This window comes from Lissotriton vulgaris, chromosome 2_2, assembly GCF_964263255.1.
Source record: "Lissotriton vulgaris chromosome 2_2, aLisVul1.2, whole genome shotgun sequence".
NCBI classification, from domain to species: Eukaryota; Metazoa; Chordata; class Amphibia; order Caudata; family Salamandridae; genus Lissotriton; species Lissotriton vulgaris.
This window is the reverse complement of record NC_141688.1, coordinates 102,702,390-102,720,387: the sequence shown is the minus strand read 5'-3', so window position 1 is coordinate 102,720,387 and position 17,998 is coordinate 102,702,390. Positions and strand designations below refer to the sequence as shown.

General features: G+C 46.6%; 1 protein-coding gene across 2 annotated transcripts in view; it reads right to left on the bottom strand.

The window, feature by feature from the left end:
- The window catches only part of LIPC (lipase C, hepatic type), a 607,669-nt gene extending 591,563 nt beyond the window's left edge, over nucleotides 1-16,106 (bottom strand). Inside the window, exon 1 of one of the 2 annotated variants that reach the window (XM_086959372.1) lies at nucleotides 15,909-16,106. In XM_086959372.1, coding sequence (XP_086815498.1) covers nucleotides 15,909-15,987 — 79 coding nt within the window. In that variant the 5' untranslated portion in view covers nucleotides 15,988-16,106. Of the gene's footprint in view, nucleotides 1-13,155; nucleotides 13,480-15,908 lie in introns of those variants that run through there. The other variant, XM_086959371.1, reaches the window with a different exon arrangement.
- Between the last annotated feature and the right edge of the window lie 1,892 nt (nucleotides 16,107-17,998).

Genomic DNA, 17,998 nt, shown 5'->3' with positions numbered 1-17,998 from the left:
TGAACAGATTACAAAAGCAGACGTTAAGTTACATAAGGTAAAGTGGCAAATGTGAGCAAACAAAATACATGAGGTAGCAAAAAGTGCACAGGAGGACAAAGTGACAAGTGTGCAGGTTACAAGAGAAAACAAAGTACAATTAGAGGTATAATACTGCAATATATGCTAGACACTCAGGCACAGGAACAAACGTTACGTAGGCAATGGTGGAACTTGTGCAGCGTATAGCTGTGGACATGCCTTGGTCACAGTCATTGCCAAAGTTTTTTTCAGGCCACAACTAGACCTGCCTAAACTAGTCTGATTAAGTGATGAGCGTACAGTGTGGGTTCTACTTCTCCAAGTTCGACTTCTCTGACTTTCTCATCTACTTACTCAATCGACATGAAACACTATAGGACTCTGAGAAGAAAAGCACACCCTACCTTTTGGTTCACAAATTCCCTCCAGCATGGCAGTCATCCTATCTGAATATGCAGTATCACTGTGAAGGAGCCACACCCTACATATTTTGATATACATGCAGTAACATATAAAACAACATAACAGATTATAGAAATACATAACAAAAGAACATAATAAAAACACTCGCCAAAGTGAGCATTGCTACAAAATGTATGCAATGTATATGATATGTGTATTACATGTGTGTATGGTCATTATCCAGACCACCATTAATGACATACTCAGAACCTCCTATCCGTTAAATGAGTTCACCCAATATGACATGTTCCCTTATGTAACACTGAATACTGAATACAGTATTTCTGGTACAAATGCTGAAGCTCAGTAAGTGCAAACATATATCCACAGATAACACCTACTCATCTTGTCCAACCAGTGGTCTGCACCATAGACTTTAGACTCTGCTTAGTCTCCAGAACCATGGTGCATATTATCTAGATGTGCGTTATATAACGCACATCGCACATTTCCATATCGCCGGCTATCGCCGGATTTTTTCGCTGTGTTAGCACGTAATTATCAATGCGCAACATGTAGGCGAAATTAAATCCGGCGATTGTCGACTATATGGAACATTAGCGCATGAAAACAAACGTTGTTTTCACGCGCTAATGTGTGCCTTGATAATATGGGGGGGTGGATTCAGCGTTATGGTCCACACCCCCATGTTATCAATGCCTTAACACCTGGTCAGAGCAGGCGTTGGGAGACCTGCGATAAACGAGTTTATCACAGGTCTTCTTCTCCCAACGCCTGCCTTGGTTATAGGGTGTTCCCACCTCCAACCACATTTTACATGTGGTTGGACGTGGGAACGCCCACTTTGCATGTCATTAGCGATGTTTCTCGCTGACATGCAAAGTGGACTTGATGCAGGCGTTAGCATGCCCTTGTTAATAGGGTGCTGGAAGTATCGCCGCTTTCTCGGCACAATTCGCCGAAAAAGCGGCAATACTTCAGCTTGCTAATATTCCCCCATGTTTTATTTTAAACTATGATTATCGACTATCAGTAAATTAAAAATGTAGTACAATTAGCTGGAATATGACCTTCTCTGGCAGCTCTGGTAAAAAAATGCTTTTAAACGTATGCTGTGCATGCTTGCGGGGGAGTGGGTGTTTATGTGCAAGAGAGAGAGCGTGTGTGTAAGTGTGAATGTGGGTGTGTGTAAGGATTTGCGTGAAATTGAAGGTAAAAGGGCGAGTGATGTCACTTTCTCTACATCTGGCATGCTGTTGAACTGACGTCCAATAGCAGTAGGCTATCTTTAACGTGATGAGATAACGCTTTGTAGATTGGTGTTGAAAGTCCAGACCAGGTGCTGGAATCGTAAGTGGGCTGACACAATCTTTCAACTCCAAGGTTGATAAAAAGCATTTTTTTAATTCATTTTATGAAACTGCAAAAGTTTTTTCGCTAAAGTGCTTAAAAATTAATTATTTATGTGATACAATAGGTATATATACAATAAACAGAATACAAAAAATAGAAAAGAATGCATAAAAAGAACAGGTAGAAATGCACCAAGGTGGCTCATAGTAAAACAAAACACTACCGTACCATATTTAACCAACAAATTGAGGGTCATAGTAAAGAATGCAAAGAAACTAGGGGACACGTTGGTACCAAATTGTGACTAGAATTTCTGTTGTTTTTTTTTACCAGTGTGTAATTTTGCAGATTGACTTATGTACAAATAGGTTGTTTCACAAAATTCTGAATTTTAGTGGGTCGCAATCCAACCTACCTCGTTAATATTTATGAGGAATGTTACGAATGACTACTCACTATGATTAGTGGATATCAAAGGGATGGTGATATATTATATATTTTTTAATGTAGCCCGTTTTCCTTAAAGGAACGGAGGGAAAGTTTAAAAAAGTATGCTTTTTAGGTCTCGGACCGGAAATGCTGGCTTGCCAGCTTCTGGTAGGAGATCTTATGTTTCTTAGTAGGGTCCTTTAACCCTCCTCACTCCTCCATTGGCTGGCTTCCTAAACGGAGGCCAGCCATTGGAGGAGAGCCCCGTCCCTCTAAGAAGCTCCGTCTTTTTCGGATTTGGGGGCGTACGTTTTGCTGTTCTTTAGACAGTGACGTCGTCCGTCACTCAGGACAGCAAAACACGCCCCCCAATCCGAAAATGGCGGCGCTTTTATTATGCCATTTCGTGCCGACGGCCGCCCCAAGAAGTCGCCGAGTCCTCGCCCTTGCTGCTGCATTACTGCAAGGGAGATCACGATGGCCGAGGAGTTAGGCGGAGGCAGCCCGGCCCAGACAGGAGGTATGGAGCACAAGCAGCAGCCCCACCACACCCCGAAGCCAACCCTCGCGTCCTCTATATAAAGCCCATATAGCCGTTTCATCGCGCTGCATTGTCCGCAAAGGAGTTTTGTCTAACTCTTCCAACCACCCCCTGGCAAAGTCCCCTCCCGACTTCGGCATCGGAGCGCTCTGGGGTAGCCTCGGGGTCTGGGACGATGCGCTCCGGCGCTTTGCATAGCAGGGTTCGGTTCCCGACTTAGCATGTTTCAAATCGTGTTCTAATAACCCGTTCTGCCGACACCTTTGCTGTTGACCTGGGGAAACATCCAGTGTTTTCACTACCTAGTGCCCCGACGATCTCCCCAGTACGGCCTCCACCGCCCCCCCCCCTCCTCCCTTCCCTCCCTCTCCCCCCTCCCTTCCCTACAGCGAGATATGGGGCCCTGGGTGGCGCGGGCCTGGGTGTGCCGGCCGGCTCACGAGCCACTGCTTGGCACACCTTTCTGAAATTAGAACCCTCTGGTCTTTGGTCTCATCCCAAGTGTAATTTTTATATGCACATTTAGTTATCAAGGGTAAAACACTTTATCCCATGAGGTGCCTTATCTACAATGTTTAATAACAGACTTGACTGTTAAGTTCGTCTAGACAAAAAATAGATTGAGGTGTAACCTCTGATTTCCTCTGTTACTAACAAAATACGTTTCAACTTGAACAGGAGGACTTCAGTGGAATTGCTCGTCGCACCAGAAATTGGTGTATAAAAAAAGCTGTTTTATTCTTGTTCGGTGACATCAGGTCTCCAGCGAGAACCCATATTTTCGGGGTAAGCTTCGGAAAGATACTCACCAAGCTCTCATCTTCTCATTGTTCTGTTTAGGGTCCCCTAAAATATGGTCCTTCATAAAGTTTCCGTGGGAATTAATGGGATGAGGAATCGTGTTCTAATAACCCGTTCTGCCGACACCTTTGCTGTTGGCCTGGGGAAACATCCAGTGTTTTCACTATCTAGTGCCCCGACGATCTCCCCAGTACGGCCTCTACCACCACCCCCCCTCCCTCCCTTCCCTACAGCGAGATATGGGGCCCTGGGTGGCGTGGGCACGGGAGTGCCGGCCGGCTCACGAGCCACTGCTTGGCACACTGGTTAGGGACGGCGGGATTCAGCTGTTTAGTTCACTCCTCCACCGCTCCCATTTCCACACATTGGTCTTGCTGCTCCCCGCGGTCCGGCTCAGAGCAGCTAAATTAACTATCGCTCCTAATCCGGCGGCACACTTCGACGACGGCGATAGCAGGGAGTTTGCCTGGTTTGGGAGCCTCTGCCCGTTTGTCAATGTGGGGGCAGAAGGCGGCAACTCCATCACTGGGGCATCCTGGCGCTGCGGGGCACATTAGTTTCGGGGCAGTGGATGCACGCAGGCGGTTTGGTGGTTTAGGGCGGGTGATATGGGGTGGTCTCTACCTGTGAGCCGGCCATCATATTTCTCCGGTCCCCCATAGCGCTGGGCCGGAGTTGAAAGTGAGATTGCTCATGCCCACACCAACTTGCCATACAACCCCCCCCCCCCCCCCTTGTCCCGGGAGTGCCGGCAACTCCATCACTGGGGCATCCTGGCGCTGCGGGGCGTCCTGGAGCAAGTGCAGGCGAGGGGCTGCGAGGAGGGACAGCACGGAGGTAAGGAGGGACAGCACGGAGGTACAACACGGAGGTAAGGAGGGACAGCAAGGAGGTATGGAGGGACAGCACAGAGGTATGGAGGGACAGCACGGAGGTATGGAGGGACAGCATGGAGGTATGGAGGGTCAGCATGGAGATAAGGAGGGACAGCACGGAGATAAGGAGGGACAGCACGGAGGTAAGGAGGGACAGCACAGAGGTAAGGAGGGACAGAGGGACAGCACAGAGGTAAGGAGGGACAGCACATAGGTATGGAGGGATAGCACGGAGGTAAGGAGGGACAGCACAGAGGTACAACACGGAGGTAAGGAGGGACAGCACGGAGGTAAGGAGGGACAGCACGGAGGTACAGCACGGAGGTAAGGAGGGGCAGCATGGAGGTAAGGAGGGACAGCACAGAGGTATGGAGGGACAGCATGGAGGTAAGGAGGGACAGCACGGAGGGACAGCACGGCGGTAAGGAGGGACAGCACGGAGGTAAGGAGGGACAGCACGGAGGTAAGGAGAGACAGCACAGAGGTAAGGAGGAACAGCAGGGAGGTAAGAAGGGACAGCAGGGAGGTAAGGAGGGACAGCAGGGAGGTAAGGAGGGACAGTAGGTAAGTAAGGAGGGACAGCAGGTAAGTAATAAGGGACGGTAAGGAGGGACAGCGGGGAGGTAAGGAGGGACAGCGGGGAGGTAAGGAGGGACAGCAGTGGCTGTGCTTGCTCCCCTGGCTGTGCTTGCTCACCTGCCCCCTGGCTGTGCCTGCTCCCCTGCTCCCTGGCTGTGCTTGCTCCCCTGCCTCCTGGTTCCCCTGCCCCCTCGCTGTGCTTGCTCCCCTGCACCCTGGCTGTGCTTGCTCCCCTGCCCCCTGGCTGTGATGCTTCCCTGCCCCCTGGCTGTGCTTGCTTCCCTGCTTCCCTGCCCACTCGCTGTGCTTGGTCTCCAGTGTGTGTGTGTGTGGCTCTGGGTGTGTGGCTCTGGGTGTGTGGCTCTGGGTGTGTGGTTCTGGGTGTGTGTGTGTGGCTCTGGGTGTGTGGCTCTGGGTGTGTGTGTGTGGCTCTGGGTGTGTGTGTGTGTGTGGCTCTGGGTGTGTGTGTGTGTGTGGCTCTGTGTGTGTGTGTGTGTGTGGCTCTGGGTGTGTGTGTGTGTGTGTGGCTCTGGTTGTGTCTGTGTGTGTGGCTCTGGGTGTGTGTGTGTGGCTCTGGGTGTGTGTGTGTGTGGCTCTGGGTGTGTGTGTGTGTGGCTCTGGGTGTGTGTGTGTGTGGCTCTGGGTGTGTGTGTGTGTGGCTCTGGGTGTGTGGGTGTGGCTCTGGGTGGGTGTGGCTCTGGGTGGGTGTGTGTGGCTGTGTGTGTGTGTGGATCTGGGTGTGTGTGGCTCTGGGTGTGTGTGTCTCTGGGTGTGTGTGGCTCTGGGTGTGTGTGGCTCTGGGTGTGTGGCTCTGAGTGTGTGTGTGTGTGGCTCTGGGTGTGTGTGTGTGTGGCTCTGGGTGTGTGTGTGTGTGTGTGGCTCTGGGCGTGTGTGGCTCTGGGTGTGTGTGTGTGTGGCTCTGGGCGTGTGTGTGTGTGGCTCTGGGCGTGTGTGTGTGTGTGTGGCTCTGGGCGTGTGTGTGTGTGGCTCTGTGTGTGTGTGTGGCTCTGTGCGTGTGTGTGTGTGTGTGGCTGTGTGTGTGTGTGTGGCTGTGTGTGTGTGTGTGGCTCTGGGTGTGTGTGTGGCTCTGGGTGTGTGTGTGTGGCTCTGGGTGTGTGTGTGTGGCTCTGGGTGTGTGTGTGTGGCTCTGGGTGTGTGTGTGTGGCTCTGGGTGTGTGTGTGTGGCTCTGGGTGTGTGTGTGGCTCTGGGTGTGTGTGTGGCTCTGGGTGTGTGTGTGTGGCTCTGGGTGTGTGTGTGGCTCTGGGTGTGTGTGTGGCTCTGTGTGTGTGTGGCTCTGTGTGTGTGCGTGTGTGGGGCTCTGTGTGTGTGCTTGTGGGGCTCTGTGTTTGTGTGGGGGAGGGGCTTTGTGTGTGTGGCTCTGTGTGGGTGTAAATGCAATCGGTCATGCATTTGCGAGCGATTAAGCTATTGGCATTGTAAATGACTATGCCATTTATTTAACGATTAAGCTATTGGCATTGTAAATGACTATGCCATTTATTTATGATTTAAAAAAAAAAGTCATGAGCAATGCCAATAGCTTTACCTTTAATAATGCCGAGACCATTGCATTGTAAATGCTTGTTAAAAATGTGCTTACAAGTAGGGACTGGTATACTCCCCAACAAATATTTAATTAAAAGTTTACCATTGGTTTGTCTTTGTAGAACAATTAACTGTCAGAGGCACGTTTTGACATTACAAGGAAGTCTTAACAGAAACACAATGTATGCTATTTAAAAGATCACACTGCAATTACTGCATATATACTTTTACGGTATGTCTTGCTTCTGAATAATTTCCATTCCTGACAGAAAGCAGGGGATTCCGGCATAATACTACATTAGGACAACTACAAGCAGCTGCTTACAGCTCCACCACAGATGGCCACACAAGAGACTCACCCTAAGGCTTTCCGCACTTTTACCCAGGCTCTAGTTCTGTTGCTATGGCAATTCTATTCATGTGTACCATGCTCATTATTTGCACCCATCAAACCTGATGTGTTGCTCTTATATACTCTGAATTCTGCCCACTCTACACCATGTTGATACTGGTTTTGACCTACTGTCCTTATCAATTTTCTTGACTTTCTGCTCTTTTGGTAACTTTTTGGTACTATAAAAGACAAGAGGATCTGTGTTGTTTTCTTTTGCACAATGCATTAGTTCCACTCCATAAGCCGCCAATGGTTGTAGTGTTCCCCTGAGTTAAGGGAATGTAGACTGCTGGACATGACGATGTCACATAAATCTTAAACTGTCAGCAGAGCACGAGTCTGGAGTACACGTGGGTACCCAGAGTCCAACCACTATTGTCACAGGGTTGACGCCGTTAACCCTGCCAAAAAGTTGAGCTCTACAAAAATATGCTGAACTTGTCCCAGTATAATTTTCAGACACCGGGACACGTTCAGTTCCGGACTGGGAACCAAAACCGGTCCTGGCAAAGTGCTCGGCCGCCCCCACTCCCCTTCCCGGTGGGGTTGGGAGTGCCGCCAAGTTCTTTGCCAAGGCCGGTTTTCGGACAATTTTCTTACTGGGCCGATTTTGAAGCTATGCTGCAAAAACAACCCTGTAACAAAAATGGCCCCCAGGGGCCCAAGACCGGCCACCACCCGTGCGGCGCACCGGGGGATTGCCCGTGCCCGCTAGGGCAAGTCTGGCCCTGGACACGTTCAACAGCTCCTCCAAGTTGTCAGCTTTTTATTCCCAGCAGCAATGTGCAGGCAGGAGGGGGCTTTTTTCACCTCGAGCTGGCCGGAAGTTAAAGGGCCATCAGGCCTCCTTTTGATCGAGTATCGGACTAGAGGCGGCCTGGAACATCACACTTACATGCAAATGTAACAGAGAGGAAACAAAAGCACACAGATCGTTATCTCTTGATGCATGCTTTTTACTTTGTTTAGTCCCAGTATATAAGTGCGAGCACTGTAAGAATGTCAGATGGGCTTGTCTGTCCCAATTTTTACAAAAATAACAATTTAAATAGCACTATTTTATTTCTTTGCTAGCGCTACTCAGCCCAATGCAGAGTGTTGGAGTGCTTTACATAACATTCACATTATCCATTCAAAATAAATCATGTAAGTTTGCAAATCAATGTTCAAGATGTGTTACATGAGATTGTCAGAGTTGCAAGTTGTTGGAGTTAAATGCCCTTCATAGCTCACTGTGGCCTAGTAGAAGGGTTACAATTTATGAACTGCAAGTAACAAAAGGAACTCTGTGTTCAAAGCAGTGATCCACTTACCAATTTACATAAAAGAAAAATCTGTGATCTGCATGTTACATGATTTGCTTTGCAAGAGACTTTTTTAAAAAACAAACATTTTATTGCATTTTCAGTGGTCATATGTTATAACATACACATATCAGAGCACTATTGCATAATTAAGTAGTACCTTTATGCTCAAAACATTGTATAAGATGCACACCATGTGTGTTGCGATATCATGAATAACAAACCCGAAGCAGGTAGCAACAAAATAGAGTTTCAACAATCCCCAAATGCCCCGTCCCATCCACTCCCACCCCCCAAGAATAGTAGGTGATTATGTGTTGCAGGAGACAAATTAATGTTTTATACTACTTGGATTCTAATTTGCGACCACACAAAACACAGATCTCTCCAACAAATGTGTTAACCTCCAGAGTTATCTCACATTATTATTATTCCCTGAGATGTATTGGGTACCTCTGCAGCAGATGCCTTAACCCCATAAAATATTTTAAAATGCTGACTTTACAACAAATTAAGCAGAACAGATCTACTACCAGGCTTTTCCATGTTGCCAATTTCTTTGTGCTGGGGTTTCAAAAAAAATGCATTAGTAGATTCCCAGATGTTGCACAAGGATTGCGCCACTTTTTTGGCACAACCGCAACTCCAAATCTCATTTGTTAATTATCATAATGCACTTAAATGTACTCATGATACACCTGATAAACATATGTGTGAGACTTTAGTATCTGATGTCACTTCTTGTGATGTCACTTCCAATGAGGTCACTTCCTATGATGCCATGTGGACTGTCATGAGTTGTGACATCATGTGCTGTGATGACACGCATCATGATGTCACTTGCATACTGCCTAATAACTTGGTCAGTCCTCCGACTTCTTTTTTAGAACTTGTGTCCTGGCTGTAAGCTTGTTATAGACAATTATGCTAAAAACGTTTTACTAAGTCTTATCTGCAAAAACGATAAAAACAGATAACCTACCTGTCAACTCAGTAACAGGCCTCCCTGGGTCTGGATCATGTTTTTCTCTTTGACCTACTTTTAGAGCCATGCCATTTTCAGTAATTGTACCCAGGGCAAGCCACCTTTTTCAAGCACATCAAGCAACATTAAATATATTACCTATCAATATTTATCACCTACTTTGCAGGAACACACTAGCTGCTGTTTGGGGGAGGGAGGGTATGTGGGGGGGGATGGATAGTGGAAGTGGTGAGTCGTGCTTACCACCCTTCGCTTTATGGACTCAGATGTCGGCACTGCAGCCTGATGAAATATTGACATTGCCTGGGAACACCACTTCGGCACAGTATATCTACAATGCGAAACTAGGTGGGAAAATACAGAGCGGTGCAAAGCAGAAGTGATTTTCCACGTTGGACTTTCCTGTAAAGACCATCTGCGGCCTCTGACAATGAATTATTAACCTGTATCCATCCCAGCTAGAGACGGTAGACAAGTCTGCAGTTTGCTGTATTTAAAGGGCTCTCCTGCAAAATTACGAAAAATAACAATTTCTTGCGCTGTTCATGTGCGGTTCGTCTGAGGCCTTCCTTCTGTCAAGCAACCCTGGAGCAAGTGTGTAATGAACTCTCTGAAAGTCAACCTCGCGATATTTTCAAAATGCCACCGTGCGCTATAGTGTCACACACGCGCGCGCGCACTTTTATCAGGCTCCGAGCATGGCCGTTTCCAAGGCAGCGGCTTTAATCTCCTTTGACGTGCTTGGCGCGAGCCACACGAGTGGGCCCTGAGGAGCCAGCGCATCACTCACGCGCTGTCCTAGGGATGATCCCGTGCCAGCTTCTGAGGGCATTGACTAGAACAACCTGTCTAGGCAAAGCCCGCCGCGCTTTCCTCTCGGCCGGGGGTGCGCGAGGCAGCATTATCTGTCAGCTGAGAAAGGAGGTCAAATCAATGGCATACACATTAACCAGAGGCGGTATGGCGAGAGCGTGTTAAATTACACCAAGATTCACTACCTCCAACCCGGGATTCTACGTTACATTTTCTTAAGGTTTCTGCAGGAGATATGTAAAATAATACAAGCAAGCATTTCCCAAGTTATAAAGATTATAGAGAACACATTACCATTTAATTTCGTTTAACTCATCCATCAGACTCAAAGGTTTAATTTCCCCTCTTGTAAAACACGGAAAGCGCACATATCAAGCCATTATGAACGCCTATGCAGTTCGCTTAGCTTTAGGAATTATGAAGTGTGAATACTTTAGAATTTTAATCGTGTACAGATTACAATCCATAAGAACATTTTGGATTTTTGGGGGGTTTTCTTTCGTTATGCAGGGAGCCAGTTTTATCCACTGAATAAGAAGTATGCTTGGGGTTATGACTAGCGTAGTAACATATGGACATCATCTAATTCTTGGGGGTAACTACTCTGGGCAGCATCACAGCCCACCATTGTTTTTTGACACAGCTGCTGGTAAATCTGTGGTGTTTGTTGTTGGCGTGAATTGCCTGATTATGAAACATGAGTTGATCCAGGCTACGACTGATATATTATGATGAATGGCGAGAGTTATATTAGGTCTGTTGAGTGAGGTACCTGGGAGAACAGTAGCCAGAGGGGTTGGTGATGCAGAAGTAACACATAACATGTACTTTGTTAGCAGGAAAGAGTGTGAGGTGACAGATGTGTGAGGGAGTGCAGGAGCGATAACTGAAAGACCACTAACCTTAGGACTCAGAAAACTCCTGGATGAACACAAAGAAAGGTTTCTCCTCCGTTGAACAAAGCTTGCGGTCTCCAGTTGGCTCTGCACAAGTGTTGAATGCAGGGGAAGCATCTCATTCCGCACAACCCTCATGTACCATGGCTGGGCTGGGGTCCTACTACGCATGAATCTAGTGGGACTTGGAAAACAGCGAAGAGCTGCTGCCAAGAGCAGAGAACTAATTGGTGAGTGGGATTATAACCTGCCTTAGGAAAAGACTAATTCAGGTTGTAGTGGGGCACTCTTCAGCCTCACTTTTAGAAGTAGGATACTGAAGAGGTGGTCCAGCCTCATCAGTAAATAAAACCGAGCAAATATTGCTAAGGTAGATCAATGACTGTTGTAGTCATGGAAATTAAGGGACAAAAGGCAGAAAATACATCTCTTCACCGACCTTCAAGAGACATCATAAGACACCCATCTTTGGCAAGAGGATAAAGCTATCCATTAACTGTAAAAAAGTGAAACAAGGTCTATAGTTTGTGACAAGAATTGGTAAGAGACAAATTGTTTCCGATAGAAATGTGCTGAACAAAGGGTTGCTGCGCCTCACCTTAAGCAGGATCATATATCACTGAACTGGGCAGCCCGCTGGCCTCCAAGTGTAATGCTCCAGGACATAAATTTAGTGATTTCAATAGTTCATTATCAGTGCTTGCTGAGTGCGCTAAGGCGACATCAGCTTTCTTCCAAGGACTCTTAAATATTATCAGTCTACAAAGAGGCCGGGCCAGCTTTCTCCAGTAGAGAAGGCCAGGTCTGTCTGTTTTTGTTATTGAACCCAAAAATGTTTATGTTATGCTATGTGAATTTGTAGGGCGCGGATAATCACCCATGAGGATTCCCAGGTGCTGATTGTCTAAAAATGTCTAACACAATGATCATGTGGTGTCTAGTGTTAAACTGGTCCTTTTCACCCGGGGCATTGGAAGGGTTACACCTGCAATATTCGGTATCTAGATTATAGCAGCTTCTGAAACATGAAGCATCATTGTGCTCATGCCCTGACCCTCTGGCTTTGGATAGGTTGGACAGCTATGACTCGCTACTTACTCATTTTCTTTGTGAACTAGAAAGCTTTTTGCTACCAAACAAAGGGGCACTGTAAGATTTGTAAAGAGTGACATGCATTTTGTATACTAGCGACTCACTCTTGAATCTGTTTTTGGAGCAGTAGGTACCTATAGTACCAGTTTCAATCCGAATATTTAAGTACAAATGAGTCGTAGTATTAATGGAAATGGGGCACATTTACTTTTTCCCAGACTAAACCATTCATCACAGAAGCTATGACTTCAATAACTAGTAGTGTCCTATAGTGCTACCATCACTCATCCATACCCTTGTGTCAATTCCACAAAAAGTGACAGTGGTTTGAGTTTTTACACTGAGTTGTATAAAGGTTTAGTTTATGGAAGTATAACAACTTTTTTACAAAAATAAATGATGTTGATATAAGTAGTGGTGCTTCTTTCAATGAACAGGTTCTTGGCACGAATATTTTATAATAGGCATCTCTATATACTTCTAGTTGCTAAAGCACATGATGGACCTGAAGCCATGTTTTTCAGACCAAACACACGAATGGGACAATAAGTGCTGCAGCTCACAGGTGCCATATATCTTCCAGGCCCTGGGTGTAAATTCTATAGCATATTGTAGGGACTTTTAGGCAAGTTTAGTATGTCAATCAGCGATAAGTCAAGTTAACCATTTTTAAACGGGGGAAAAGGGCACTTTACTCCTGTTTAGCAGAGTAAAGGAAACAGATTTCTAATTCCAGCAAGAATAGGTTCTAGGAAAAACCGAAAAATCTGGGGAGACCATACAAAAAAGCGAATTTGCTACAGACCCCAAACCAGTTGCATATTTGGAACAGTCTTATAGTATGGCAGTGACCTGAAGGAACCACACACTAGCTTCTCCCTCGGTAGAAAATGACAGAACCATAAGGGGTGGAATATAAGAAAACAATTTAAATACAGTAATTCTGTGGTCACTTAAAAGCATTATATCAGATCCTTGATACCCAGTCATGCAATTCAGTGCAAACTAAGGCTAGGGACGAGTGGCATAAAAGACCCAAGCTCTAACAACAGTGGAGAAGTAAATATAAAATGTAAATAGATACTTGATAGCGCACTACTCACACGCAAGGGTCTCAAGGCGCTTGTACAAATACCACTGTGAAACCCATCCTGGCTTTCTCTGTGAGGCGTCCACTCCTGGGCACCCCCGAGGTGGAGGCCAGGCATCCTTAGCGTTGCGGGGGCCGTTGTGGAGATTAAGCAAGCTATTGCCCAGAGGTGCAGAGTGGGACTCCATGATTGGAATAGGCACCGAGGTGAGAATTATCAGGTCCGTGGAATTTTGAGCCCAAGATCCGCCCAGGCGGGGAATTGAACCCTGGTCCCGGTCTGGACCTCTGCATCAGGGTCTACCGCTCTAATCATTGAGCCACACTGTGGCTCACTGGTTAGAGCGGCAGACTCTGAAGCAGAGATCAGGCCCGGGACCAGGGTTAAAGTCCTGACGCAGCAGGGTCTTGGGCTCAATGTCTGCGGACTCGATAATTCTCGCCTCTGCGCCTACTCTAATCATGGGTCCCACGCTGCAACTCTGGGCAATAGCTTGCTTAACCTCCACAACGGCCCCTACAACACTGGGATGCCTGGCTTCACTTTGGGGGTGCCCAGGAGGGGCATCTCACAGGGAGAGCCAGGAAGGGTTTCACAGCGTTATACAGCGCCGGGACGCCCCGTTGGGGTAGCTGTGCGCTTTACAAAATACACTACAATAACAGTCTTGTATCAGGACCCTGTGTCTGTTATAGCTGTACGAAGAGATACCTCAAGGGAGAGAGCAGACTGCACATAGGAATCCTGTTGACAAGGAATATGTGACTCCTTGGCCTCCCTGACCAAGGAAGTTCTAGTTAAGGGAGTGCTTCTTCACCAACAGAACTACTTTCTTTAGGCTTTCTATGTCTCTCTCTGACTCCAGGACTCCCAGCCCCGCCCAGCCAAGAGATTATTCTCCTTCCCTAAATAGTTCTCTTTAAAATAAAAGCATATTCACAGATCAGTGCCAGAGATGAAATCTCACTTTCTGATTCAGATGTCAGTGTGTGTACCATTTTGGTGGCGGGGTCTCATCTCCATGGCCTGAGCACTCCTAGACAACACCACACCAACACAAGGTCAATCCAAGTGCTCCTCCTTCACCCCAGCAGTCAGTGAGCAGTGAACATTTAAGCATGCAGTAACAAATTACAAGGCAAATCCACCAAATGTCGCCATCCATTTTAAAACATGCCTTAATACGCGAAACTCACTCAAAAAAGACAAATGAATTCAACCTGATCTACATCACATTTGTGTCCTTTTTAGATAATGCAAAAGTAGATTTGGGAACCACTGGCCATTTTAGCTGCCCTCCCTGTATTTCCCAAGATTTACTGAGACCTTATATTTTAATCTTTGTAGTGTTAATTTAATGTATTCGAATTCGTGAACCTCCCTCTCGTGCAGATGAGTGGGTTAAACCTCCTCCATTCATCCTGAGGCGATTCTTCAAGGAGCGAAGGCTAAATCTGCAACAGACGCCATGGTTTGGACAGAAAGGGCAGACTAAAAACCAGAACCAACACACAATCCGAGAGCAGAACCAGGCAAGGCACAGCCTTCTCTCTCACAAGGGTTCATTCAATCATTTTGAATGCTTTCAGGCAGGTACGTGTGGCAGACGCATGATAGACATTCTCAAATTTCTACTACCGAAGACTGAAGCATTGAAAATTAAATTGTGAAGTTTGTTTTTGCAACCTTTGCAAAATTCGAGGGAAAACTTTTCAACTTTGCAGTGGTTATGAAATGTTCTACTTTCACAATAAAGGGTGAACAGCATTCCTATGGTAACAATTTATGCAATATACATTTCTACTTCTCTTAAATGAGTGTTCTTTCGTAGCACATTGGAATTACACATAACACAAAACTCAGCAAAATGAAACATATTCTACATGCATTTTCCAATTTCGCTGATTTCGATTAGAGTGAAAGTTAACTTGATAAGCCTTGAACGTTACCTCACAATGTAAGAAAAAAACGGTAGCAAAGGCATAAACCGGGAAGCTGCACAATCTCAGAGGGCGAGATTTTGAAAACTTTGCAAAACATTGTTAGTGAGAAGAAAACTTTACACATCCCTCACCTGTCTTATTGATATTATGTTATGGCTTTTTCACTTGTATATTACATATAATACTTTATCTGACCCTAAAAAACATTACATAGCAATCGCATGTATATAGCCCCTCATTGCAGTAGTTCACTTCTTGGGGAGGTGGGTATTCTATTCCATATCTCCCCATGTGTTAATGCAGTTCATAAGTTCAACTCCCTGGAATGGAAAAAAAACCTGCTTGTCTCATGATTACCAGATCCTTTTGGGTACGTTTTCCCTGGCTCTTGGAAGGGTTCTATGGCCATTTACCACCCGATCTAAGCATGGAGTAAAAGGCAGCACGGGGTCAGTTTGTGTTGGGTCAGTGAGGCGAGAGGGGTGGAGGGCTTTGGCCTGACCCATGGGGAAGTGCTGTGTGACTCCCTTGCTGCCCTGTAGGGAGTGGTTGGTGTCTGCCTGCAGCCCCTCACCATGCGATCTGCATCTGGTAAAAAGAGGGTCTGGTGTTTCCGGGTCTGGTATTTCATGTCTGGAAATATCAAACCACTTCTAGTTACCCAGAGTAGTACCTAGCAGCTGTTCAAATCAGACACGAACTTCCAGGATAGGCAAACATGGACACATTCAGCTCTGCACGTGACTCTCTCTGTCTCTTGGTCTGAATAGCACGAGCTTTGAAGCAAAAAGTCGTAAGTTTCACATCATGGCGCCTTCTTACCTTTTCTCTGTGCTTTGCGTCCATCTGTTTGCCCAACGAAGAGGAGAAGACACAAAAGAGAGAAACAGAAACTACGCATATTTGCAACAGCTGGAGAAAGGAGATCTTGCTGCTAAGTTTCGTATCCAAAAGGCCCAGAACATTGTGCATCGAAAGTAAAGCCCGTTGAGAAATGGTTGCGCATTAATAATTAACCCCTAATCACGCAGAACACACTTTCTTCTACATCGACAGTTTCTGCGTCCACCTATGAGCGCGCGCTCAGCCTGGAGAAGTTGCACTTTTACCACGTTGTGAAAAGTCAGCAGATGCCTGACTTATTGTTCAGGCTTGAGTTTGAACAAATATCTTATTCAGGATTAAGTTCAAACTATAAGGAAATTGAAGTGAGAGTTCTAAAACTGTTGTGAGAGGTCACGGGTTCTAAACAAACTGAAGTCGGGAAGCCGGCGTCCAAAACCCTCGAGAAATTTTTGTAAATTGTAAATTGTTGTGTCTTGTAAAGCGCACTGCTACCCGGAGGCCTCGTAGCGCTATAGACCGCTGGGGAACCCGTCCTGGCTTTCCCTGTGAGATAGTCCCTCCTGGGGGTCTCCAGGGTGAAACCAGGCATCCCCGGCGTTTGTGTGGGGCCGTTGTGGAGATGAGGCAAGCTAATGCCCAGAGTTGCCGAGTGTGCTCCCTGGTCGGAGTAGGCACCGATGCGAGAATTATCAGTCCGCTGATCCTGGTCCAAGACCCTGCCGCGTCGGGAATCGAACCCTGGTCCCGGGCCGTTCTCTGCACTCGGGTCTGCCGCCTCTAACCAGTGAGAAAAGAACAGCACAGCCAAATGCCCAGATGTGCGAACCATATTTTTATGACAGCGGTAGTCGATGCATGGAAAGCATAGGTTGGGGAAAAGCAAAGGGCAGTTCTGGAAGTCCAGAGGGTAAAGACCCCAGTTGTTTAGCACATGTACATATTTTCTGTTTTGAGCAGCGATACACTCAGAGGTTATTTGTTTTGATGATGATCTATCAATTCTGAAATTGTAATTTGTCTTAGGAATTTGTGTTTTTTTTTTTAAATACTGCACTGTTTATCTATTGCATTCCCTCCATAGAGTTCTCCTTGTCGGCCAGCTGCCCAAAATGACACAGAATGACATTTTATTTGTCGTTCTGCTGCCCAAATTGCGACCATCAACAAGCCACCATGTTGCATGCCCCTTCCTCCCGGTCCCACCTCCAGTTCTCCATTTTGGATTGGTTGTGCTTTCCCCCGTCACTGGCTGTTCTTGACCTCTCCCCTCAGGGCATTCTGCCTCGGCATCCAGGTTAAAGTGTGGCGAGTTTAAGAGTTTCTTTGACGGCGTCTGTCCTTTCTTTGTCAGGTGCCCAACATTAACCATTCCCCAGAAGGTTTTAACAATGTGAATTGACCGGTCTCCTATATTTTTGTTTTAAACAGCTTCTGTTGAAGTAAACTTAATCCTACACCAAGAGCAATTGCATGTCTTTAGAATAACAAGATATTGATCCAGATTCACAGAGTGCCCCAATTCAGCAACCATTCCAGCATATTACCCCATTTACCTACAACATCACCGGATGCATGTATTACACATAGTATTGAGAAGCAGCATCCTCCCAGAGAGTACAGGTGTAGATGCCAGCATGAGTTCAGCACTTCCAGAAATATATCTCAGAACACAACCTTAAATCTTATAATGGCAGCATTCACAGTCTGATAATCCTAAAGTATAGTGAACATACTGAAATTATATACATTATTGGGCATAATGGTGGTGTGGCTCACTGGTTAGAGGCGGCAGACCCAGAAGCAGAGGATGGCTCGTGACCAGGGTTCAATTCCCGACGCGGCAGGGTCGTGGACCAGGGTCAGCGGACTCGATAATTCTCGCCTCGGTGCCTACTCTAACAAGGGATCACACCCGGCAAATCTGGGCAGTAGCTTGCCTTATCTCCACATCGGCCCCCCACATACGCCGGGGATGCCTGGTTTCACCTTGGAGATACCCAGCAGGGACCAGCGTACAAGGAAAGCCAGGACGGGTTCCCCAGCGGTCTACAGCGCTGAGATACCCC